Here is a 26,971-nt window from a genome sequence, read left to right as displayed (position 1 = left end):
ATTCTTCAAATGATGCTGTCATTTGAAGATGCCTGCAGTCTTGTCTTTGGAGCACTATGTCCAGTCAAGACCAGCCAAAACTGATTCTTCAGAACAAGTAAATCCTGACAGATTTACCAATAAAGAACCTGGATGTTATATCCAGTTTAATTTATACCTTTTATTTTTATGATGCTCTTCTATGTTGTCAATGACCCAGATGACATCACATTCCCTCTTACAGCCTTTTTTGAAAGATAAATGTTTTCATACCTCAAGTCTTATTTTTGTGGTTAGTTTTTCTGTTCTCTTTTTATATAACTTCTCTGAGCAAGAGTAAGCTCTCTTCTGTCAGCTAAAAGAGACTATTGGCTTCTTGGTGTGACCAATAGGGAAAAAAATTACTGGTTCAACATGTGAAAAGTGATGTAGATGTTAGTTATTTTACATATTATTTAGTGGTGCATAATGTTTTCCTGTTGATATAATGTAACATCGACAGTCCTACCTCTGAAGTCCACCTCTAAAAAAAAAAAAAATTGTAAGTGACCAGCCAGAATAAAACAGCAGAAATCTGAGAGTGGAAAAATCTGAGACTTGGCTGAACACCCAAATGCTAATCTTAAACATTATTGTTTTTAGAACTTTTAGACATGACTTGAAGTGTGCTATTATTATTATTATTATTATTATTATTCATTTTTAATACAGATGTAAATCTGTGATGGCCAGTTATTTCTCTTCCAGTTTCTATACCAGAATTAACAATGACCATATCATATGGGGGTGATGTAGTGGTTACAGGAGGACAGGGAAACAGGTTGACCTGCAGATGTTGTTGGACTGCATTTCTCATCCACTGAAGCTCACTATCTCATGATTTGGGAGACTAGAACTGGGGAGACCTAGGTTCACATTCCTAGTCAGCTGAATGATCTTAGGTAGGTCTAACGCTCTCTCGCAAATAAAAAGACAGGCAAATTAAGCACTTGTCCTAAGAGAATTTACATACAAGTTATACAACTCATTTATTTAATATTCATCATGGGAATCTGAAACAAAATTTCAGCAAACACACTTTGTGCCTAGGGTTAATTATTAGGGTGAACAATAGTAAAAAAAAAAAAAAAAGCTTGAGCAGTTGTGGAACAGATTTTCTCATTCTGGATGCCTCCTAAGCCGAATGCACACCTAACGCATTGAGTTAGCCTTCCAATATGAAGTGTATCCTGTTCAAGCTTAGTATGGATACACTTTAGGATTTATGTGCAGTTTATAAGCTAAAATGTAGGTACAGACTACGGCTCACTTAAAAAACCCAGCATTGATTGCATTTTTCAAAACTAGAGTGTAAATTTAGCGAAATGCAAACAGCCATATTTACAGCCAACCAGACCCTTGAATTCCCAGAAGAGTTCAAATTGTTACATCTCCTCTTTAATACACCTTGGTTGTCCACCCTCTCTGTAAATATCACAGTTCCCAGAGAAGGGTCATCTAACCAAGAATCTCCTTTTAATATACATTCCTTAAATTTCTCTAAAAAGTTGAGTCCAACTTATGTTGACACTAAAGAAAACATATAATGGGTGTTATTTTTTGTGGGGGTTTGTTTGTTTGTTTTGCAAGATTTATTAAAAGGATATTTGCCATTGTCTTTCTCTAAGTCTAAAAAATGTGAGTTTCCCAAGGGCACACAGTGGGTTCCCATGATTTGAGTGAGGATACAAAACCTTGTCTCTTGGAATCCCAGTCCAACACTCAGACCATTACACCACATAGGTTTTTAAAATGATGCCTTACTAACTTGTAGGTTGTAACAAAATATGCAGGAAGCTACCCAACTGTGTGAATATATGTCTGTAGAAAAGATAAGTGTACAAAGAAGTTTGGCTGTATGAGTACAAGAGTCTCTTAGCCCAAGCACAAACTACTGAGATAAAACAAAGTAAGCAGAAATGTAGGCTAAACATCTTTGTTAGGTAAGCAACAGGTTGAGGGAACCTCAGCACTGAGCTCTCTCTCCAAAACATCATAGATAAACTTTGAAGGAAATGAAGGAAAAGAACCAGCCAAGGTATATCCAGTATATCGCACAGACTATCACACACAGTAAGCCCTTTGTCTCCATGGATTCTTTATCCACGGATTTGACCATCCATGGCTTGAAAATATTTTTTTTAAAAATAAATTTCAAAAAGCAAACCTTGATTTTTCCATTTTATATAAAGGACATCAGTCATTCAAAGGGGTGTCACATTGAGGATGGAAAAACATGTTTTCTGCAGCTCCAGAGACTAGAACACAGAACAATGGATGCAAGCAACAGGAAACAAGATTCCACCTCAACATTAAGAGGAACTTCAGGACAGTAGGAGTTGTTCAACAGTGGACTCCCTTAGAGTGTAGTGGAGTCTCCTTCCTTGGAGGTCTTTAAGCAGAGGCTGGATGGCCATCTATCAGGGAGGCTTTGATTGTGAGTTCCTGCATGGTTGGACTGGATGGCCCTTGTGGTCTCTTCCAACTGTATGATTCTATGGTTCTAAGACAAATGCTCTTATATCAGACTTGTGGGTTTCACACAGGCCAGTTTTTTTTCTGCTGTGGGAAGCAGAATGTGAAACAAATAGAGGTTTTTTTTTTGGTCTAGCCAGACTCTACTTACATTTTATGGAATTTCCAAATCCAATAGAGGTCAGTGGAGAGCCCCATATGACTACCTTCCTCCTCCTCCAACTCTGCCCAGGAAGTCTAGAATTCTGACTAACTCTGGAGTCAAAGGTCATTTCTATACAACCCTTTGTCAGGGGGGCACACAGACAAAAAGATAAATTTTGCAGGTACTTGTGACTCTGTTCTTCTGTCTATACAATTTAAAGCAGTGTTTTCCAAGCAATCTAATGCTGGGGAGTGACAATTATATTTTGTCAGTCTGGTACAGCATTTATGCCCATTGGATACAATTGTTTATTTCTTTTTTGGCAAATGACCAGGGATCAGCAGTCAATGGCTCATAGACTAGTACTTGTTCAAGGACCACCACTCTGTGTAACACTGGCTTAATGTACAAAACCTGCAACAACCCATATTTGTATCTGCACAATGATATAGTTCTTTATCCTGTGCCTCAGCTTTGCCTTCCTCTTTGCTGTGACAAACAAACAAACAAAAAATGCAGTGGGCGTTGTAAGTTAAGGAAAAAACAGTTCTGAGGAAAACAGCTGCTTCTAAGAAGGAAGGAAGCTGACAGACCACACTATGAAGAGGAATGCTATAAGCACCTAAAAGATGGCACAGTTTTCTTTGATGATCCTGAATGCTGGGCAAACTTTATGCTGCAGATCCCTTTTAAATGTTGGAAGGAAGATGTTCTTTGAAGGATTTATTGATGGCTTTGAAGATATGAGATTCAATGAAGGTAATGTTTATAGCTTCTTCTCTATTATTGTTTCATTGTTGTTCCATTTTACTACATGGCTGCTTATAGCTAGTTGACTGGTGCTGATGGCTGTAATTAAAGCAGCTGTAGGCTAACCACAGGCCATGGTTCACACACAACTCCCAAGTATTATTTTTTTGCAGTGGTTCCCCCATCCATGCAGCTTCATTAAGACCGGACCGTGAAGCCCTCCATTTCAAAAGGCAGTTCTCCCCACCCCATGACAAATTGTTGCTCCTGAGCAGCATTTTACCCTGAGTCAAAGCTCCAGTCCCACAGTCCCAAGGTCCCCAAAAACAGCCTTACTAGAAACTGGAGGTCACAACCAGAAGTGACTTCCAATTTCAGTTTTTAGCAGATGAAGCCAATGGGCACCTCATTGTTAGTGGAGATGTGAATCCACTCTGGATTTTAATCTAAACTTTAAATGAGCTAACCAAGGTATTGAACTTGATCCACAAAATAAATTCCATACTTTGAATATCTCTTTTAAAGTTTAGACTGAAACCCAGAGTGGATTCAGTGATTCACGGACATGAGAGCCACGAGATGCTGTTTATGCAACTGACTGCAGGGCTGAGGGTTGAAATGTAAAGTTGACTGCCCTTGAATTTAAATAAACAACGATACCACATGATGTGTGAACAGAAACATGTGTGAACACAAAACTAATGCACTCATTCCACATCCCTGGAATGATGTGTGAACAGAAACATGTGTGAACACAAAACTAATGCACTCATTCCACATCCCTGGAATGAGGGATGACTGTCAGGACCTTACTGCACAGGCTCCCCGGAACGGAATGAGAATGGAATGGAAGGGCCCGGGAAGGGAACAGAACGAGTGGGGGATGCATTTTACTGCACACAGAAGTCCCTCACTCATTCCGTTCCCTTCTCTTCCTTTCCCTTCCCAGTACATCCCAGCAGAGGTGATTTTTGAGAACTGTTCAGAACAGTTCTCAAAAAATCGTGTCCTCTGGGACGGATTGGGAATGGAATGGAAGGGAATGGAACAAGTGAGGGACTTCTGTGTGCAGTAAAATGCGCCCCCCACTCGTTCCTGGCCCCTTCTGTTCCATTCTCATTCCGTTCCAGGGAGCCCCTGTGCAGTAAGGTCCTCAATTTCACATTCAAAGAGTTGTGAAACTGGCAGTCATCCTTCATTCCAGCTTTACTCCTGGAGTGCATTAGCTTTCTATTCACACACTTTAAAGTGCATTGTAGTTGTGTTTGTAAATATCAAGTTATATATTCCACCTTTCCAAATAAAACACCCTGAGAGCATCTAATGATAATATACAGGACACAATCAGATAAAAGCTGGAATAAAGTCGGACAATGGCAGGCAGTTAAAACACAAAGAAGCAGAGGGCCCATTCACACTATGGAGATTATCGCACTGCGTTCTGAGAACGTTCCTATCATCACGTGATGAGAACTTTCCTGGAACAGATATTACTGCATTAGTAAACTAGAACGTGATCAGACCGTGATCAGAACTGCATTTTACTGCACAGCGATTCCTGAAACCGTTCCGAGAACATATTCCACCAAGGCCGCCTCCGTCTCCTGATTGGCTGAAAGAATGACAGGCAGGGAGGCAGGAAAGCAAGCAGGCGAGCGACTGCAGTGAGGGAAGGGGGGTGTGTGAGAGAGAGAGGGGGGAAAGGAGGAGGGAGGGAAGGGAGGGAAGAAGGAGGGATCGGGAGGAAGGCAGGGAGAAAGAGAAATGAGGAGAGATGAGCCTTGCAAGTTACATCCCAAACCTTTGCAAGGCTGGGAAGAAGGAGGAGCTCCATGCAGGTCTCTTCAAGCCGAAGAAAAGCAAGTTGCCAGGGAGGGACTGGGCCAATGGCAGAGCCCCAGCAGCCATAGCAGCTCTTTAAACCGGTTAGAAAAGAAGCTCTTTAAACCGGTTAGAAAAGAAGAGTCCTCTGCTGTCATCCCAATTCCCCATTTTGGCTGCTTGTCAGCCTTTTGCCTCCTGTGTGTGTGCGCATGTAATGTGTGCCTTCATAGAATCATAGAAACATAGAGTTGGAAGAGACCACAAGGGCCATCCAGTCCAACCCCATTCTGCCATGCAGGAAATCACAATCAAAGCATCCCCAACAGATGGCCATCCAGCCTCTGCTTAAAGACCTCCAAGGAAGGAGACTCCACTACACTCTGAGGAAAGAGTGTGTTCCACTGTCAAACAGCCCTTACTCTCAGGAAGTTCCTCCTAATATTGAAGTGGGATCTCTTTTCCTGGAGCTTGCATCCATTGCTCCGGGTCCTAGTCTCTGGAGCAGCAGAAAACAAGCTTGCTCCCTCATCAATGTGACATCCCTTCAAATATTTAAACAGGGCTATCATATCACCTCTTAGCCTTCTCTTCTCCAGGCTAAACATCCCCAGCTCCCTAAGTCGTTCCTTGTAGGGCATGGTTTCCAGACCTTTCACCATTTTAGTCGCCCTCCTTTGGACACGCTCCTTTTTGAATTGTGGTGCCCAGAACTGGACACAATATTCCAGGTGGGGCCTGTGAGCTTCCCTCCCCGCTTTAATTCTTGTCTGGCTCTTTGCTATGGAATTCTGGGAGTTGTTTGCTTGCTTTTGTGTGTTGCTCCAAACAGAGGAGCTTTTGTGGGTTCCTTCCTGGAGGGAAGGAGGAGAAGGTCCTGGGCATTCCTGCCATCCTTGCCTCCTGCAGGCTGCCAGCACAGGAGCCCCGCTGGACATGACACTAGAGGCCCCCCGCAGAAGCAGCCAGACCCTCTCCCTCTTGATCTCTGCTCTGGCCCCCCTGTTTCCCTCTCTCTTTCTCTCTCTTTCCCTTCTTTCCTCTTCTCTCACTTGTCCCAACTTTCCTCCCTTCCCTCCCTCCTTCTTTCCCCCCTCACACACACACAGCTTCCCTCACTGCAGTCGCTCGCCTGCCTGCCTCCCTCCCTGCCTGTCATTCTTTCAGCCAATCAGGAGACGGAGGAATGCGAGAACGGATTTGAGAACACATAAGAATACCGCACACACCTCTGTTGGAACGTTCTCATCCCGTTCCAGCTCTCTGGGAACACATTCATATCTGTACCCTCCTGGAACACATTTGGAACGCATTTAAGCGTTCTGAGAACCCGATTGGAACACATACTGTGCGGTATACTCAAATGCGTTCCGTTCTCATCACGTGATGAGAACGGTCTCAGAACGCAGTGCGATAAACTCCTATGTTTCACACTATGGGAGCCGCCAATGGGCACTCAAAGTCGATTCCATTTGGAGCGATCTGCCGCCTCCGCTCTTCTTGCTCTTCCTTCTGCTCCCCTCCCCCCACCGCTGCTTCTCTTTCTCTTCCTCCTACCTCCTCTTCCTCTGCTGCCCGCACCTGCCCTGGGTAAGAGGACAAGTCTGCATTTCAGAATTCCCTCCCAATCTACTTCTATCTAGTTGTTTCTAGTTTCTTCGCTAATTAATCTCACTTGACTTCTTCTACACTGTGAGGTCGAATAAAAACAGACATTGGAAGGAAAAGAGTAGGGAAAGATAAGAGGAAGAAAGAGATTTTGTGGGAGAGAGTGCTGATGCTGACAGCAATGGAAAGAGGAAGATGAAGATGAAGTTTGGGTGGGGTAACCTGTAACAAACAAGTAATAAAACAAGTCAACAAGACATGATATTTATTTCTGTACTGTATTCTTCCAGGGGAACTCATATTGATACTAATTATCATTATTAACTTTATTTATACCCTACCTTTTCCCCAGAACTGGAACCCAGGGCAGTTTAGAAATTAAAATACAACATAGTTAAAAACATGCAAAAATCAACATTGAAATGGAATTAAACAATCATTTTTTAAATAATTTAAAACAGAGAGTGAAAAATGATGAAAAGAAGTTTTTTAAACTACCTTTAAAACAGTACTACTCCGTCTTAATTTCTTTCACATGTTAACAACTATCAAGATCAAAGTTTGCATTATAAATATTCAACCAAATTTTGTAGATAACATACAGAACCTCAGATTATCCCATGTGGTTTAAAATCAATGTTAGAAAATGAAAATCGGGCACATCTGTTGAGATCCACAGAAGAAATAACAAACTGCTCAAAACGTGGTTGTTTCATTAGCAGAAAAACCTGATATATTTTTGGCTTTTGTGTAGTCTTGAAGCCTTCTTCAGGGGACTATATAAAAATCATAAAAGTAAATACATAATATCACGTTACATTAAATCATTATTACATTTGTATATTGCCTGTGACTTGTACCTATCCATTTAGAATCAAACTTCAGAAATTCCTGAGCCAGGAAATCTAAAACCATTTGTTGGACAAGTGAAAACATGTGAGCAAAAGACTAGAGTTTGGTACATCTTGTAAGCAGATGGCAGGGGAAAAAAACATTCAAGAGTACATGGCTGTATCTGAGCTGAAAGGAAAGGGTTTGTCAAAAGACCATTAAGATCAATGACAGACAAAGAAAAGAAAGAGATAGAAATGTGGAAGGACTGACAAATCAGGAAACCTCAGACACTTGAAAGCTGGGGGATCTTCAAGAACTTTGTTAAACAAACAGAACCTAGGGAGGGATCTCTGAAATTAGAAGAGCATTAAAGGTTATTAGTTATCTATAATATCAGAGGCTGTTAGCATCCAGTTCACTTGTACATTTAAGTTAGTGCAGAAGGGCACAGCCTACTCTCTCCTCAGCTTTTACCATATTATCAGTGCTGAAGTAGAGACTGTGCTATGATAATATCAAAGTGGTGGTTGCACTTTATAATCTACATAACCTGTAGCCCTGATGATGTATAAGGAACATACGCCATTGGTAACAGCTTTGATGCATCAGCCAGCAATAGTAGCATTTTGTACAAAGTAAGTACAATTGGTCAGGTTCTTCACACCAAATGATAAGAGAGATAATATCTGGCAATGAGTATATAAAAAGTCAAAAGCTTTTAAAGTTAAATAAGGATTGACATTTCGAGAACTGAGATCAGTATCAGTATATACTGTTTTTTGACACAGGAACCTGACAGACTAAGGCTGGCTGGTGAAGACACAAGAAGAAAGGACTGTGAGAACAAGATCTTCACAGGAGCAAGGTGGACAACCAGTCTCATCACTTTAATAAACCAAGACAAGATCCAGTAGATTTGAATTCATAAACACTTAAGTTCTGCTCTATGAAGATATCCCAGACTATTGTTTCCAGGTAGGGCATTTATTTTGCAATCACCTTGCCTTGTTCACATTTGCAGGTTTCCAGACCTTATTTCTTTCATTTGTAAACCTCCTGGGTTTTCCTGCCAGGTTTCCCTTTTTGTTGTTGTTTCCACCAAAACAAATGTTAAGAGGGAAAAGACTGGATAGCTTCACATTACCTGTTTTGATGGTACTATTAGGAGATATCTGTCCAGAAGACATTTTACTCAGATAGCTTGTCTCTGCTGTGGATGATTGCTATTTAGATTTGTTTCCATGTACCACAACTGCCCATTTTTCAAACAACTGCCAGATTTGACACAACTGCTATGTCTATACAGGAGTCTATAGTTGAAATTTACCAAAAAGGTGGTTCCCTGGTTTTTCAAGGGCTGCAAGGTAAATATTCAGGCTTTGCTTTTGATCTGGCTATTGTTGAAAATATGCAGTGTAAAGCTTAGGAAACCCTTTGCAAGCTACAGTGTTGGCTTGAGATGTTCTATTTCCTTTTAAAAAGACACTCCTGCTGAGGCAATGCTCTGAATCTGTGATTTAATTAATTATATTTATTTATTTGTGACATAGTGGTTTGAGTAGGATCAAGATTCAAAATGACCTGAAGAGACTAGAAAACTGGGCCAAAGCTAACAAACTGAAGTTCAACACAGAGAAATGTAAGGTACTGCACTTAGGGCAGAAAAATGAAATGCACAGATATAGGATGGGCGACACCTGGCTGAATAAGACTACATGTGAAAGGGATCTAGGAGTCCAAGTAGACCATAAGTTGAACATGTGTCAACAGTGCGATGCGGCAGCTAACAAGGCCAATGCGATTTTAGGCTGCATCAATAGAAGTATAGTGTCTAGATCAAGGGAAGTAATAGTGCCACTCTATTCTGCTTTTTTCAGGCCCCACCTGGGATACTGTGCCCAATTCTGGGCACCACAATTTAAAAAAGGACATTGAGAAACTGGAGCATGTCCAAAGGAGGGTGACTAAAATGGTGAAAGGTCTGGAAACAATACCCTATGAGGAACAACTTAGGGAGCTGGGGATGTTTAGCCTGGAGAAAAGAAGGTTAAGAGGTGATATGATAGCCCTGTTTAAATATTTGAAGGCATGTCACAGGTGTGCACCGTGGACACATGCTCCATTTAGTCTCCCTCCATTTGCCCACCACAGATATGTGAGGGGCACGGATTTCAAATCCGTGAAAATGGAGGGGCGACTGTAGGTTCAGTTTAAAGTACTGAAGGACACTCTTGTTGCATGTGGTATGTGTGATCTCATTCAGCACAATAATTAATAAGGAAGAAGAGACCATACATTTCTTTCTTCTTTTTTTAAAGAGTGTGTCAACATGGGAATGGGAAGCAGCAGCCCAAAGTGGCATTAAATGAAGCTGCTTGTATTACCACTAGCACATAAATTCTGGGATGGCCAATCTGGACCAGCTCAAGGATTATGGTACAGGCCTATGTATACAATGTTTTTGTAAAGAAACGATGTGCAAAACATAGATTATCACATGAGAGGAAAAGTGGGAAGTAAAATATATGTTTCTGGTATAATGGTGTGATTGCAGCGAGGTTTTTTGCATGATGTCACATTTATATGGGGATTCTCCCGTGAAGTCCCCGGAATCTTCCAGCAACTAGTCATTCATGAAGAAGTCCCATGAATGCCTTCTCAACCATGATAATGAAGTGCGATTGGGCAGTTGCGAAAGTCAATTGTGTTTCATTCTCAAGATTGGCGAAGCAATCTGGAACATTTATCCACAATGCATTTCACTGGCAGCAGTTCCTTCTCATGCTTACGATCGATGTTGCAGTGGATTTAGGTCTTATTTGCAAGGTATGGGACATGAATTTGTTTGCATTGGATGAAAGTAATGTGTAAATTTTAATTTGTTTTATACTGCGCCCTTCCCTTGCATGGGGGATCTGTTTTGGACACGCACACACACACCATGTAAGGGAAATACCACATATACTCAAGCCCCATTAAAAACAATGGAGCTCATACACACACACACACACACACACACTCCACGGGCATGCACACCATTGCCTCTTCCAGTGCACAACTTTCAGAGTAAGCTGAAAGCTGTGTATGGCACACCCATGTATGACACAGGCATACTGTATTTTATTGTGTGGGAGGGAAACATCTGGTGTAAGGGATGTGCCATTGTGCAAAATGGTGCATGCACAAAACAACCAAAGACAATGTAATAACACTTTATTAGTGGAGATGTGTGGAACACAATCATGAGATTATTTGGCTTTTATATTGCCATTATTGCACTATTGCTCTCAAGTGCAAAAATATCAACCGCTGTAGTAGTACTGTCATGTTCTCTTCTAATGCCATGATTGTTGATGAATTGGCTCTGGTGTGATAATCTCTGTAGCCTGTGACCACATAAGATCACCCTGGCTGTTTTAGTGAGCCTTGCCACTCTTCAGTTGCTGTCACCGCCAAACCATCCAAACAAAAATCCAAGCCAAAGCAAAACAATAACAAAAACATCTACTCTTCTGCCATTCCTTTCTGGGAAAAGGAAGAAGGGCTCTGCCCTGCCCTCTGCTAGGTTTCTTTGGTTCAAAAGGGCACTCTGGCACATTCCTGAACTTTCCTGAATATGTTCAGTAGTATGCCACCACTTTGCCCAAAATTCAACCAAGTATGTTTAGACCCAAGCCATGTAGGGCTTTAAAGGTGATAACCAATACCTGGAAGCCAATAGGCAGCCAGTAGAGTGACTTTAAGATGGGTGTGGTCTAGATTTTCCGGTGACCAACCTGGCTGCCATATTCTGTACTAACTGAAGCTTACAAACTAAACACAAGGGTAGTCTCATGTAGAGCATGTTACAGAAATCGAGTAGTGAGGTTACCAGTGCATGTACAACAGTATGTACAATGATGACATTAAAGAAACCATAACTATATTTCTTTCACAGAATCAGCGTACTAATGAGCCAAGACAAAGAGCATGACACACACTGCAGCAACAAGAGTGGAAGTGAAGCCATATATGACACTGAAAAATCTGTTTATCTACCGCTTTTCTTCTGTGGACTCATCTTAAATGTCTGGGCCTTAAGGGTGTTCTGTTGCAAACTGAACAAATGGACTGAAACCAGAGTATATATGACCAATTTGGCTGTTGCAGACTGCCTACTTGTCTTGACATTGCCTCTTAGGTTAGCTTATAAGAAACAAACTGTGGATACAGTGTGTTTAGTCTTGGAGTCTGCATACTTTGTTAACCGCTACATGAGCATCTTCCTCATTACTATAACAGCAATCGATCGATACATCGCCATAATATACCCCCTCAAAGCAAAGACTATAAGGTCCCCTCTCAAGTCAGCTTCTGTCTGTGGACTTCTCTGGACCTTACTCATAATGATACTATGTACAACTAAACTTGTAGAAAGACGATCTAAAACAGAAATTTGTTTTAGAAAAGTGTCCAGAGAACCATCAGTACATCTTTTTGCCTCTGTCATTTGGGGATTTTTAATACCTCTAACTATCTTGAGTTTCTGTTCCATTCAAACCACAAAAAAACTCATGAAGAAGAAAAACACTCATCCATGTGAAGCAAAGCTCATCCAAAAAGCAATCAATATAATTATTGCAAATATGACTGTGTTCATTGTATGCTTTTTACCTCTTAATGTTGCAATCCTCTCTCGGTTCATTGCTGATTCCACAAAAGCCAACTGCACTGAAACAGAAAAAATTGAAATCTTTGTAAACCTGGCAGCAATTCTTGCCAACACCAACTGCTGCTTGGACGCCATTTGCTTTTACTTTGTAAACAAGGAATTTCAGGAGGCTTCCTTGGGACCATCTACCAATGTTTATCAAGAATCTGAACAACAGGACTCTGTAATTATTTAGTAAAGAAGGTCAAATCATGCTGAGAACTCCAGAGTCATTCCCAGCTGCTGTTTTTACTGTCCAAAATGACTATTCCTTTCATTGCTGCCTCAATAGCTTTTATTATCCCATTGAAGTTGTATGCCCTGTGACACCAGTATGGAGTCAATGTGTACTATAAGATATTTCTACACACAAAATACATCTTGAGCCCTTTCATGATTCCACTTTAGCATGATGGAACCATGGTGGTTAACGCAAAACATAGTTCTATAACTGTCTAGTGTGAAAGGGCCACTTGTGACTCACAGGGCCCGATCCAATATGCAGATTATCCTTATACAGAAACTCTGCTAATCATTATAATTCAATCTTCTGTCCAAAGCCTTGTCATCTTAACTGAGTTTTTCAGAGATATCATCTAGGCTATATATCAAGCCAATAATCTCAGTCAGTGGTTCTTAATTTAACAATAACAAATGAATGTGAACTATGAAATTCAAAAGCCTAGCCAGCACTGGTCATGTTGGCTAGGGGCTTCCAGAATTGTAGTACAAAAATGTACAGTAACTTTTCCAAATACTGCTTTTACTACTTGGCAAATTGGGCATCTTTGGAAAGTGAAAGTGAGTAAGGAAGATATTTCCTTGAGACAGTGTCGTGGTTAGAAATGTATTGTAGTTTGTCTTCCCTGTTTTTCTCCCTGCTTTTCATACTTCAAGATTTCACTTTTATATTCCACGTTTTAAAGTATATTCTGAATGTTAAAGTTTATTTCTTAAGAGGCATTTGTCATGCTGTATTTGCATTGAAATAATTTTTAATATATAAATGAAATGTCAGTTTTGAGAGTGTTGAGGCCTTCTTTTTTTTAAATCTATAAGGACGATTTTTGATTAGAGACCTGATTTTTGAGGTGGATTCTTATGAATATGTGCTTGCCAGCCAACTTCAAGTGCTTTCTCTATGTTTAGCCTTTTAAAGAATTCTTTATGCTTATGTAGTTACAGTTCTAGGTAGGCTTGCCATTTCCCGCCTGGGGGCGGGACTTTCCCAGTTTGGGGCGGGTCCGCACGGTCCCGCCCCAGTTTGGCCCCGCTCCTGGGATTGCCCCCGCCCGCGGGCGAGATATGGCAAGCTAAGGGAGGCTTTCCCTCGCAGCTTGGGCTAAGGCCTGCAGGGAAAGCCTCCCTGAACGGGAGGAGTCCCTCCCCGTTTGGGCTCCGCCCCCGCCGAGGGCGGGGCCCAGGCCAAGAGGGAAAACCTCCCTGAAGGGGAGGAGTCCGTCCCTGCTTGGGCTCCGCCCCTGCCGAGGGCGGGGCCCAGGCTGAGAGGGAAAGCCTCTGAGGCTCCTATTCAAATGTAGGGCACCAAAAAATGTGTCCTACATTTGAAAATTTTGTCCTACATTTGTCCCGGTTTGGAGGTCCTGATGAATGGCAACCCTAGTTCTAGGGAGGTGGAAGGCCTGGTTCCTAATTTAATACACTGTCCATTACACAGTGACCCCAGAGGACTCAGAGCCTTGACAGACCGGCATCAAAGGCTTGTGCCAAGGCAGATTGGGGGCATGGCATCACACGGCAAGTTACCCCAGAGGACTCAGAGCCTTGAGGCGCTCCAGATGACACAGCACCAAAAGAGTGCCAAAAGGCCGTGGTGACAGCAGTTATGGTGCTCTTTTTGTGGCTCCTTTTTGTGCCGTGGAAAGGCCAGATCAGGGCCACAGCATGTAATTGCCACGGCCCCAATCTGGTAAAGACAGAGCCTGAGAGGCAGTCTGTTCACTGCTCACATCTTGGGAATTTGTCTGAGAAAAAGAGCTGGTTGGGTATTGCTTAATATTATCTATGACATGTTGGCAAATTACATTAAACCTATTACAATCAAGCTGGTCACATTTGCAGTAGCAGCCTGAAAGTTCTATTGCAAATTTCTAAAGAGATCAGCTGCAAATTGCACTAGGAATCTGATGTCTTTAGGCCCGAATAGACAGGCCAAAATAAAGCTGCTTCGGGTCACTTTGGAGGTATGCTGTTTCAATGACACACGCATCTTAAGAGGCCAGAAGCTGTGCCAAAGCTGCACTCCAGTCCTTAGTAGTAGAGCGTGGCTTTGGCGCAGCTTCTGGACTCTTAGGATGTATGTATCATTTAAACACCATACTTCCAAAGTGACCCGAAGCAGCTTTATTTTGGCCTGTCTGTTCAGGCCCTTAGTTGCCACTATCAGTGTTAGCCTGTAGTGATATATTATTGTATTATGGTTTTGTTCTTTTATTTCTTACCCTATATGTAATTGTTATACATGAATATGTGTTCTGGTCATCTTTGAATTTTTTTTAAAGTAGTTATATTGTATTAACATAAAGTTTTATAATGGGCAGTGTCTCAAATACAAATAAAACTAATTGATCAATATCAATCAAATTGTATAGTCACTGTTTATTAAGAAATATAGCTGTTATTGGGAAATGCTGTGCAGAACCTAAAAAGGACTAGAAAGAAAGATCTAATGATTAGCTCCAATTAAAATAATAGCTCCAAATTTAATAGCAATGATGATCAGATTTTACCCATATACATGTATTTTACTTGTGTTTACTGGGATGGATCTTGTGATGTAGGGCAGGATAGAAATGTTTTCATGCATAAATACATTCTTACACTGAGCAGGTTTCTTTTATTATTTTTTATAAACAAAGAACTGTGGGTTTTTTCTCTCTGAAGTTTCCATGCTCTGTGAAATGTATGATAAGTCTGAATCAAAGTGAATAAAGGATAATTCTTTATTTTTAATAAAGTGTGAAATTATAGCTAATAGGTGGCTTTATATTATAGGCTCAAAAAGCAATGCAACAAAAGACTTCATAGGCTTAAAGCTCCTATGGTGGGGCCAAATGGTCTCATTAAGAGTACTTTATGTACAGTTTCAGAACTGATGCAAAAGAAGAAGCATTTTTGCTGATTTTTAAAGAGTATATCAAAATTCATATGCCAGTAGTAGTGCTGGTGGGTTCCTTCTAATTTTATGTTGCTGTTGCATCAAAATGCAAAGCCTCCCTACTGAAAATGGTATAAATGGGCACCATTTTTCTTTCCCTGGATAGAGGTGGCCCCACTGATGTGCACAATTCTTTCTCTTAGGTCCAAACCACACTGTAGAAATAATCCAGTTTGAGACCACTTTAACTGCCCTGGCTCAATCCTGGGGATTGTAGTTTATTGTGGCACCAGAGCTCTCTGAGAAAGAAGGCTAAATGTGTCACAAAACTAAACTTCCCAGAATTCCCTAGCACTAAGCCAGGACAGTTAAAGCCATCTTAAACTGGATTATTTCTGCAGTGTGTTTTGGACCTTAGTTTCTCTCTCACACACATGCCTTTCAGGTGGCTAACAGCACAGCTTTGCCATTGGTCCTACTAGCTCTCATGGCAAAATTATATATTTTTATTTTCTCATTTATTTATTTATACTTAGCATCCTACCTAAGAAATAATTATTATTATTATTATTATTATTATTTGTATCCCACTTTTTTACAAAGGAATCAAAGCAGATCCCAACAGTTAAAAACAGTTCAAACAATTAAAAATTACAATTTAAAACCCCCAAAACCCCAACCCTCTCCCCCATCATAAAAACAGTGATCAACTCATAAAAAGAGATTAAACATCCAAATTTAAAACTGTCCAATAGGAATACACTAAAATTTCAGGCAGATTAGCACAAGAAATGAGGCAGGGATGGTATCACTCAATTTTGATATTGGAACATAGATGTACCATTAGAGGGGGGAGGCAATTGTAATGGCTCTAACCTAATCTGGAAAGGCCTGCTGGAAGAGATCCGTCTTAATAACCTTTTTAAAGAAAGACTCTAGAACAACTAAAAACCTTCATAAAGTGTATGCAATACACAAATAGCACTAAAATCATAATTCCAAAACTACAGACACATAATAAAATATGATAAAATCACCAGCCATGATCAGCAGACAGGCAAGCGCTTCATTCATTTATGTCATGAATGATACTTAAATGACAATAACAAAGGGAACAGAACTCCACTGCACTTTCATAGCCAGTTACCAGTACTGTGTGTTCCCTTTCTTTGGTAAATGCCTGTCTAGTGTTGTTTGAACATGAAGAGGTATTGTCTGGAAATGGAGTTCTAGGTTTATCGTAAGCTGATTTGAAAACAACAACACACCTTTCTTTGCAGTTCCACACTGGCTGGACCATATATTTGTGGCATCTATGTGCTGACTGTTGTTCCATTAACATAGTTTCAGCCATGTGCTGTAAATTGTAAAGTGAAAATTCCATCTCAATCAATATGAAATGAAATGAAAAGTATGCATCCCTTTAGGAATTAAAAATATGAGGAGTCTATATTAATTAATCAACAATATAAACGCCAATAAGACTATTAGCCTACATACAGTTGTAAATGGGAATACAAAGATATAATAAACCAGCACTTGGCCATTTTCCCATCTGTGTGCTCAGAGTATTCTGAAACATGCTCGTGGTGAAACCACTTCTACAGAAACTATTAGGCAATACCAGTTTATTCAGGCAATCTACTTCAGAAAAGGAGGAATCAAAAATAGCAAGGGTTTTGCAACATATGCTTCTTCCACTTAAAAACAGTGATGTGTCATCTGATCTGATTTCTCTTAGAATCATAGAATTGGAAAAGAACACAAGGGTCATGCAGAAATACACAAAGTCCCCCAACAGATGTTTAAAAACCTCCAAAAAGGATGTTCCACCACACTCAGAGGCAGCATATTCCACTGTTGAACAGCTCTTGCCTACCAGAAATGCTTCCTTAATGTTGAGGTGGAATCTCTTTTACTCTAGTTTGAATCTATTGTTCTTGGTCCTGTTCTCTGGAACTGCAGAAAACAAGCTTGCTCCATCCTCAGTATGACACCCCTTCAAATATTTAAACAGGGCTATCTTAACTGTCTCTTCTCCAGGCTGAACATGCTCAGCTCCTGAAGTCCCTCCTCATAGGGCATGATTTCCAGACTCTGCATCATTTTGGTTGTCTTCTTTTGTACACACTCCAGCTTCTCAACATCCTTTTTTAATTGTGGTGCCCAGAATTGGGCACAGTATTGAAGGTGAGGCTGTGTCCACTTCTGGGCACTACAATTTTAAAAAGATATTGACAAGCTGGAGTGTATTCAGAGGAGGGCAACCAAAATGGCGAAGGGTCTGAAAACCATGCCCTATGAGAAGAGATTTAGGAAGCTCGGGATGTTTAGCCTGGAGAAGGGATGGTTAAGATATGATATTATAGCCCTGTTTAAGTATGTGAAGACAGGTGCGTTATAAATTTAATTTAGAAAGTCAGTATAATAAACAAGTAGTGTATCCCATGGAAGTAAAGCATGACAAATGTCCAGCCCAGGACATTTTTAGTGGTACCACCCAACCTCATAAATGCCTTCTCCACATATGATTTCCTGGCACAACCTTGATGTTAATGCAATACCCATGAAATGCCTTATTTTCCCAGACTGTTTAATTTGCCCCTACTTTAATTTATCTTTATCTGGACTATGGTTCAAAGCTGGTGTGGTGTAGTGGTTTTTGAGCATTGGACCACAAGTCTGAAGATCAGGAGTGGATTCCCTGCCATGCCATGGAAACCCTATGGTGACCTGTGATGAGTCACACACTCTCAGCCCTAGAAAACCCTGTGATAGGTTTGCCTTAGTATTGCCATAAGTCAGAATCTGCTTGAAGTCATACCTCAACAAAAATGATTCATACACTACTTTTATGTTTTACTGATTTATTTTATCTCTCATTCTTTGTTTTAAACCAGTGTAAGAACATGGTGATCAATAAGATATGAAGCACGTATGAAAAACATTCATTTTGAAAATACAGGTATACCTCACTTAACTCAGTAGATGTGTTCCAGAGCATTATTTTGTTAACAGAAGATTTGATACCAGAGGGAGAAATAACATGGAATGTATAGTTTTATCCAAAGAACAGGCGATGGGGGGGGGGGGGGCTGGGCATTCCCCACAAGCTGTCAGTCATACTTCAAATGTTGGGGAAATTAGCTTTGCAAGAGGCTCGGGCAACCTATGGGCCAATGTGTACCAGTACTAACTGGAAGGACTCCTACGTTTTGAGTGAATTAAGGTTTTATATAGAAAAATGCAGAGTTCAATCTCACATGCAAGATATCAGTTTAAACAGACACAGCATACAGAGCTAACCTAAATGGAAATATGGAAATAGGATAGTGGAGTTTTAGGGATTTGCTGTGTGGTCATAATTACCTGTCTGATGAGAAAGCAGTGGAAAGCAGGAGTGGCTCAGACTACGAGGGGTGAGGGCAACACAGAGCATACACAGAGTTCAGGAGTGTATGCTGGCTGTGTGTGCAGAGGTTTGGTTTTGAAACCATATTTATACCTTAAAACTAGCCCTAGGCAATAGGCTATTTGGCTAGGTAACAAAGGTTGGATGACTTGTTCCAGAAATGTACAATGGGATTCCAAACTGTTGATAATTTTAATTTTAGTGTAACAAAAGCAATGATTGGATCAGGATATCCCTGAGATGAGTGGATGGAGAGATTTGGCTGGGGACACAACAGGGAGTAGACAGAGAGAGACTGGTTTACGGCTTTAGGTGCAAAGTGATCCTTTGTGTCAAGTTTCGAGAAGAAATGGAGACTACTTGGGAGAAGGAAGGAACACTTTAGATTTGATGGTTTTGCTCACCTGGATGTACACATTTCTCGGGAAAACTATCCTTTTCTCCTGGGAACCTAACCTAGTGTTCCTGAAAGGTCATTGATCTTTCAAAAACATGAGCTATAAAAATATGAGGACCCCAAAATACAGCATGGGGCATGAGAGGTGCTTAACGATAGGGACAGGTTCTTACACCACAAAAAAAGAAAGCAGAAAATATTCAAGTTTTCTGGATATGACATGAAGGCTTTTTGCAAAATGTATACATAGATGACTTTTATTTCACCAGTCTCGGTTTTCTCAAGATTTTCATTTTGGTGGTCAAATTTATAGATCTGTGTTTTGGTGATCTGCTTTCTCTCCCCCCCCCCCCCCTCTGTTTTGCTGTTCATGTACACTCAGCAAGGGATTCTGAAAGCAGCAGATGTTTACCTTACCTATTACTGGCAGGCACATAAAGCTCCTGTAGTTTTCAGCTAGAGCACAATTCCATTCTTTCCCATTTTATCTCTCATTCTTTGTTTTAATCCACTGTAAAAATGAGGTTATTACACAGGCTTTATTACACAATTTACTGCAGGCATGGTATTGTAGCCTGCCATTGAAAGTCTGTATTTCTCCAGCCCTAATGCTGCCAAAATACTCCCAGCTAGATAGAGGATGAGGAACAAAGAATGGGCTGAGTAAGCATAAAAACTTTGTAAAAAGCAACTTTACTGTCAGAAGTTTTGTTAATAGAGGTATGCTTATTAAATCGAATAATAGGGAGCCCACTGATGTTTTCTCAGACCCTTTATCTCTCATTCTTTATTTAGCACAGGAATATGGCCATTGTTCCTTGGACTCTAGCTTTCATGCTTAGAAAAATAAGTCAAGAATCTGAATAAAGATGTATTTTGTCTTTTTGCCATCAACATCCACAATCTTTTTTTTTAACGCACCCCAGCAAAATAGTACAATTTAGAAAACCCAAACGGGAACCCCAGTTCAGTTGCTTCCCTCTAAAAAGAGGAAATACAATATGTGGAAGAGAAGCTTTTTGTTTCAGGAACATCATTCTTCTCACGCATATCTTATTTAGTACTAAACAATAAAAACTATTATTTTCATTGGTGGCTGCTACTCACTGGTTTTGGTGGAGTAGACAATTATATCTGGTTTGCCTGCAAAACATGGCACGATGATGATGATGATGATGATGATGATGATGATGATGATGATGCCGGCAGCAATGATGATATTATTATTATTATTATTATTAAACTTTATTTCTACAGCGCTGTAATTATACACAGCACAGTACAAAGTCGGTAAACTTAAAGAGTATATAAAAGCCTGCCCAAGGCGTACACTCTAAGATAGTAACAATTAAAAAGAGGAATTGATAAAATTACCATATAGAAAAGAAAAAAACAAATTAAAAACATCAAATATAAAAACAAATCACATCACATCAAATATTATCAGACAGCCAGATGACTATCACAAATTCCCTGAGAACGCTTCCCTAAACAATATGGTTTTCAGCTCAGCCTTAAAGCTGGTTAGGGAAGTGATGAACCGTGCATGCAGAGGAAGAAGGTTCCAGGAATGAGGGGGCAGCAAGAGAGAAGGGACGGATCCGGGATGGGGCAGAGAAGATCCTGGGTTGAGAGAGGAGACTTTGGCTACCAGAGCGGAGAGTGCAAGTAGGGATATAGGGAGAGAGAAGATCGGTTAAATAAAGAGGGGCCAGCCCATGCAGGGCTTTAAAGGTGAGTAGCAAAAGTTTGTACCTGATGCAGAAAGGAAAAGGGAGCCAGTGAAGGGAGGACAACAGAGGGGAGACATGATCATAACAGCGAGCGAGTGAAATAATGCGCGCAGCTGAATGCTGAACAGAAATTAATGGGTGGAGATGAGAGAGGGGAAGCCCTGCCAAGAGGAGGTTACAGTAGTCTAGTCGTGAGACCACTAGGGCATGGACCAGTGTTTTTGCGGTAGAAGCTGAGAGATATGGACGGATTTTGGTGATATTATAGAGAAAAAATCTACAGACTTTGGCTGTAGTCTGGATCTGAGGGATAAATGACAAAGAGGAGTCAAAGATGAAACCAAGACTGCGGGCTTCCTGGACCGGCTGGATAGAGATGTTATTGAAAGAAATAGAAAAGGAGTAGTGAAGGGTGGGCTTAGGAGGGAAAACAAGAAGCTCAGCCTTGGACATATTGAGCTTCAGACGCTGATGGTGCATCAAGTGGGAGACAGCTGTTAAGCAGGATGATACTTGCTGCTCTAGCACTGGCGAAAGATTAGGGGTGGAAAGGTACAGTTGGGTATCATCGGCGTACAGATGGCAGGAGAAACCAAAAGAACTGATAAGTTTGCCAAGGGAGAGTGTGTATAAAGAGAACAGAAGGGGACCCAAAACAGAGCCCTGAGGAACTCCAACAGATAAGGGGACAGAAGATGAGGTCTGACCACCCGAGACCACTGAAAAAGATCTATCTGACAAGTAAGATGTGAACCAATCGAGAACAAAGCCCGAGAAACCAAGGTCAGAGAGTACATCTATTAGGAGACAGTGGTCCATGGTGTCGAAGGCCGCAGACAGATCGAGAAGGACAAGGATAGAATAAAGGCCATTCGCCTTGACCCGCAAAAGATCATTCGAGATCTTAGTAAGGGCCGTCTCTGTGGAGTGCCGTGGGCGAAAACCAGACTGGAAGGGATCCAGAATGGAGTTGGTTTCAAGAAACTCAAGACAGCGTGAATAGACAACTCGTTCCAACACCTTAGAGAGAAAAGGAAGAAGAGAGATCGGACGATAGCTAGCCAAGGAAGAGGGGTCGAGAGAGGGTTTTTTCAGGATAGGGGAAACTAAGGCATGTTTGAAGACTGAGGGGAAGGAACCCGAGGAGAGAGAGAAAGATTAAGATATAGAGGAGGGAGGGTAACAAAGAGGGGGCTATAGAGATTAGAAGACAAGAAGGAAGTGGGTCAAGAGAGCAGGTGGTGGGTTTTGATGAGTTCAGCAGCAAAGAGAGTTCTTCCAAAGAAACAGGAGGAAACACAGAGAGTTTATTAGTAGGAGGGGTGAGGAGATTAATGGTGGGAGCCAAATCATGAGGAGTTAACTCAGAACGAATGGTAGTGATCTTTGTAATGAAATAATTGGTGAAGTCGGAGGGAGAAAATAATGGAGAGATGGAAGGAGGAGAGGGTTTTAACAGTGTGTTGAAACAGGAGAACAAACGCTGCGAGTGCCTCTCGTTGGCGCAGATCAATGATTTGAAGTAGTCTTGTTTTGCGCATGAAAAAGATAAAAGAATGAATTTATAGTGGATAAAGTTGGCCCACTCCCTGGACTTTCTCCAGAGACGTTCGGCTGCTCAGGAGCAGGACCGGAGAAATCTAACAATGGGAGTGATCTAGGGCTAAGGCCTAGTCGTAGAGGAAGAGGAGGACACACGCGTAGATACTGGGGCAAAGCTGTCAAGAGTTGAAGAGAGAGTAGAATTCAGTAGAGACATAGCTGAATCAGCAGAGTCCCCAAGATTGAGAGAAGCGAAGGATGAGTCCAAGGACTGAGTGAGATGGTTAAGGTTAAGAGAATGAAGATGCAATTATCATCAGTCTGAAGCTGCTCCTGAAGGATGCCTTCCTCCTGAGGTCATGCGCTCCAGTTTTATCTTTAAGGCTGGCTGAGGTTCTTGGTTTCTGTGTTGCTCAGAGGATGAACAGGAAGAGAAGGATCTGGTCTGTAACATCTGTTTTAACAGTTAAAAACAACAGAATAGTTTAATGCTGAATGTAAAGAAAACAAAAATAATGACCATGGATTGTTAAGATAAGTTTAATGTAGACAACGAAGAAATGGAAACAGTTAATGATTTTCCATATCTTGGATCAGGCATTAATCATAATCGAGATTGCAGTCAAGAAATGAAAAGACTAGAACTTGGAATGACAACTTTGAAGAAACTAGACAAGATCTTGAAGTGCAAAGATTTCACTGAATTACTAAGAATTGTCTATGCTATTGTATTTCCAGTCATATGTACAAATGTGAGGGCTGGATGGTGAGGAAAGCTGATAGGAAGAAAATCAACTCATTTGAGACGTGTTGCCTGAGAAGAGTTCTGCAGATACTTTGAACTGTTAAAAATACACACCAAAAAAAAAGGTCCTAGAGAAAATGAATCCTGAACTCTCCCGAGAAACCAAAATGACTAAAATGTAGCTGTTATACTTTGGGTATGTATGCCACAACAAGGCATGGCTCACTAGAAAAGACAATAATGCTTGGTAAGATAGAAGGCAACAGGAGAAGGGGGGATAGTCTCAGTCAGGTCTGCAAGAACTGAACAGGGCTATTGAAATATAGGGTGTCTTGGAGATGTCTCATTCATAGGGTTGCCAAAAGTCAAGAGCGACTTGACATCAGTTAACATACATACTGTACAGTTTAATACTGTCACCAGTCCCTGAATCCTTTGGCTGTGTTATCCTACATGTATGAGACTAGTAGAGCTTCGATTATCAATTGCAATCTATCTGACTTAATTTGAGAAAAGACCCAGCTTGGCTATGCAAGAGGGGTAACATGATATGCACAATCCAGCACCAATTATACCAGTATTCACTATGGAGACCCCAGAATTGAAAAACTATACACAAGCTTATTAAGAAAAATAAAAAGTAGCACACACACTAAAGTAACACATGCAAATCACATCATACAGAGCTTACAGAATATAAAAAATTGAAAGGGGAAAGCAGAAACTGCAGGTGGGTTGAGGCAACAGATACCTGTGTTGAAGACAAAGCTCCACAGAAAGCCAGGAAGTATGACAACTCAAGCCGCAACGTCTGAGCATGCAGGTTTTGGGAGAGGATGGGAACAAAAGACTCAGACAAAAACCTGAGGAGCCATGCATGTGGGAGAAAACAGACTGCTGCAATTGTAACAAAAAGGTTTTGTTTTGGGGGTGATATTTATACCCTCAACCCATGAGAGTTCCGTGGGAAACCAAAAGTTTGATTATCTCTGAGGGAAGCTGAGGTTTCTAAACTGAAGAGTTTGTATTAAAGTTTGGGAGACTGCAGTCCTATACAGACCGGCATATTGTGCCGGCCTGTGGGCATAGTCAGGACTCAGCATCCGCACACTGGATGCCCTAACTCCACCCACGGGCTATCATGACACCCCTCTGGTGCTGCATCCACATGATGCAGCACCAAAAGGGCGTCATAAAGCCGCGCCACCATGGCTATGGTACCCTTTTGCCATATACGCTTTTGTGGCTCCTTTTTGCACTCTCCAGATGCCAAATCGGGTCTGCAGCATGGGGTTGCTGCGGCCCTGATCTGGCCAGGAAAGGGGTGGCTGCATGCCGCCCATCTGTACAGCCCCTGTGATTGATGATGCTTCATAGACTTTACAACACTTACACAAGGTCTGGATTCCCAAAATTAAGAGGATCGGAGTGCTGAGTGGAGTGCTGGGGAACACATAGAAGATTAAAGGGTTTTTTGTTCTTGTTTGATCTGGCAGAACTCGTCCTTTGGTTGTTGGTTACCTGTCAGAAAGTACAGTAGGTGTGTGTGCGAGGTTTTGTTCTTTCTTGTAAGCTTCCTTCCCATGTCGTTCCACATGCCTGCAGCTACATGCAGTTCTCACTCCCTATGTCCGGTGCTATGTGGGTCATTGTGGAGCACATCCACTCATGCGAGCACTTTTAATTTTGTATCAAATAATATCTGAATTGATAAATGCATTGAGGGATGTCTGGAGCATTACAGCTGCTAATTTGATGTACCATAGTGCTTCTATCATTTGTTTTCCTAATGTGCCAGGGATTGATACCAAATTTGTTCCCATTGACTAAAATAGTTTCTTTTTTCCTAAAATCTTTCAACAGACTATAAACCTTATCATAGTATATAAAACTCAGTCCCTGGCATATACACCAATATAGTGGCAAAATTATCTGAAATGGAAATAACTATAAATACTCCATAATTAGTTTCAACATTTAAAAGGTTAATTTCTCCTCTTTAAAAGAGGCAGGGTTTATTTTTTTATTTTTTTGGTTGCACTTATTTAATAATAATAATAGGTTTTATTTTGTCTGGGCTGGGAATCCGAGCGGTTTACAATAGAGGGGATAACAGACAGTTCCCTGCCCACAGGCTTACAATCTAAAAGACACGACACAAAAGGAGAAGGGAATGGTGAGGGGGGAGGGAATCAGGTCCAGCATTCTTCTCTCCCTCTGAGGCCTGGACCAAGGCAGATGGACCGGAGGGAGGGCTCTTCTTCTTCAGGCTAGCCCCTGATGGTACTGGGCCAGCCTTCTCTCTCCCTCAGAGGCCGAAATATGACAGTTAGGGAGGGAGGAGCCTCTTTCTTCAGGCCAGCCCTTGATGGTACTTATTTTATTTAAGATAAAACCTATTTCAAATGTTAAAATTGGCACGCTACTGACATATCTTTTCAAGCTCCATCAGTCATATCTCAACACATCAGTCATCACATTGTATTATCTAAACTGTTTCTTAGACAAGGTACTTAAACTGTTTAACCACAAACAGTTTGGGAACTGGCCTTTCCCTAGAAATTAGAAATGCATGCACTGTGCTGACATCAAAATTTCACTTCTTTTTTCTGTGAAAAGTGGTACAAATAAATGGTTGGGGGATTGGGGAAATGGATAGCCTTCAATCCAAAATGTATATTCAGCTTTAAAACTCCCAACTAACACATCTTTCCCCACCTTCCACATTCCAGTCTTTACAATTGTTTCTACATTACAGGTAATTTTAGGGCATGATAAGAAAAGTACAATTTATCCCTGCAAAGAACTACTCTTGCATCTGTGTAGATTTAAAACTCAGATCAGAGCACAGCCATGTGTATAAGATTAAAATAGAGTTTGCTTTGGTACCCTGATTCTGAACAAATTTACTTAGAAACAAACACTATTTCACTGTAGAAAAAGGTAACATTGCAGAACATAAAACATGTTATATTATAGTCGGATAGCCTATGGCTATAATTTAAAGACAGAAGAGCTAGCAGGCTTTAGTCCCTGTGGGCCTTAGCATGCCTACACCATCCAGGTGTTAAACCAAACATGTTTCCTTCTCTCTTCTGTTCTCTGAGTACCATTTGAGGAGCCCTGGGGTTATGGGCCCTGGATTTCAACCCAGAAGTCTAGCTACTGCTTGTCAATCATAATTTCTTATGTATGCAGTGTCCCTGGATCAATGTTATAAATGTTTATGGCATCGGGTATCCTATTTTACAATGGAAAGGGGAAAGAATCAGAATTGATCTCTGTGGATCTGCCTTCAAATTGCCTGCCAATTTATAGCAACCATATGAATTTCATAGGGTTTTGTTAGGCAAGGAATACTTAGAGGAAGTTTTCTCAGTTTCTTCCTCTGAAACATAGCCTACCCTACAGTGTCTGGCATTTGTTGGTAGTCTCCCATGCAAATACTAACCAGGGCTGACCCTGCTTAGCTTCCAACATCAGACATTTTCTGGTGCCTTTAGGGTATTTAGGCCATAGTTTTGCAAAGAAATTCTGATCATTTTTCTTACTGGGACAGTGGAGGATAACAGTCCCAAAATTGTTAGTCCCTGCTAGAGCTGACCCACTGATACTAACTAGTCATGTTCCTATTGATTCAATGGATCTACTCCAGAACGAATTAACAATTGGATATGGGGCTA

The 26,971-nt window shown here is 41.0% G+C and overlaps 1 protein-coding gene across 1 annotated transcript; it reads left to right on the top strand.

Annotated features, from left to right (window-relative positions):
* The first annotated feature begins 8,579 nt into the window (after positions 1-8,579).
* LOC149318240 (G protein-coupled receptor 35-like) lies at positions 8,580-12,537 on the top strand. Its single transcript, XM_089507760.1, has 2 exons — positions 8,580-8,626; positions 11,589-12,537. Exons 1-2 carry the CDS (start codon positions 8,598-8,600, stop codon positions 12,535-12,537), a joined length of 978 nt encoding a protein of 325 aa, XP_089363886.1. The 5' UTR covers positions 8,580-8,597.
* Positions 12,538-26,971: the final 14,434 nt, after the last annotated feature.

Source organism: Sceloporus occidentalis, unplaced genomic scaffold (assembly GCF_023333645.1).
Source record: "Sceloporus occidentalis isolate IW3139 unplaced genomic scaffold, rSceOcc1.0.p SCAF_2, whole genome shotgun sequence".
In the NCBI taxonomy this organism is placed as follows: domain Eukaryota; kingdom Metazoa; phylum Chordata; class Lepidosauria; order Squamata; family Phrynosomatidae; genus Sceloporus; species Sceloporus occidentalis.
Note: the sequence above shows the minus strand (reverse complement) of the source record. Positions and strands in the feature narration are given on the sequence as shown.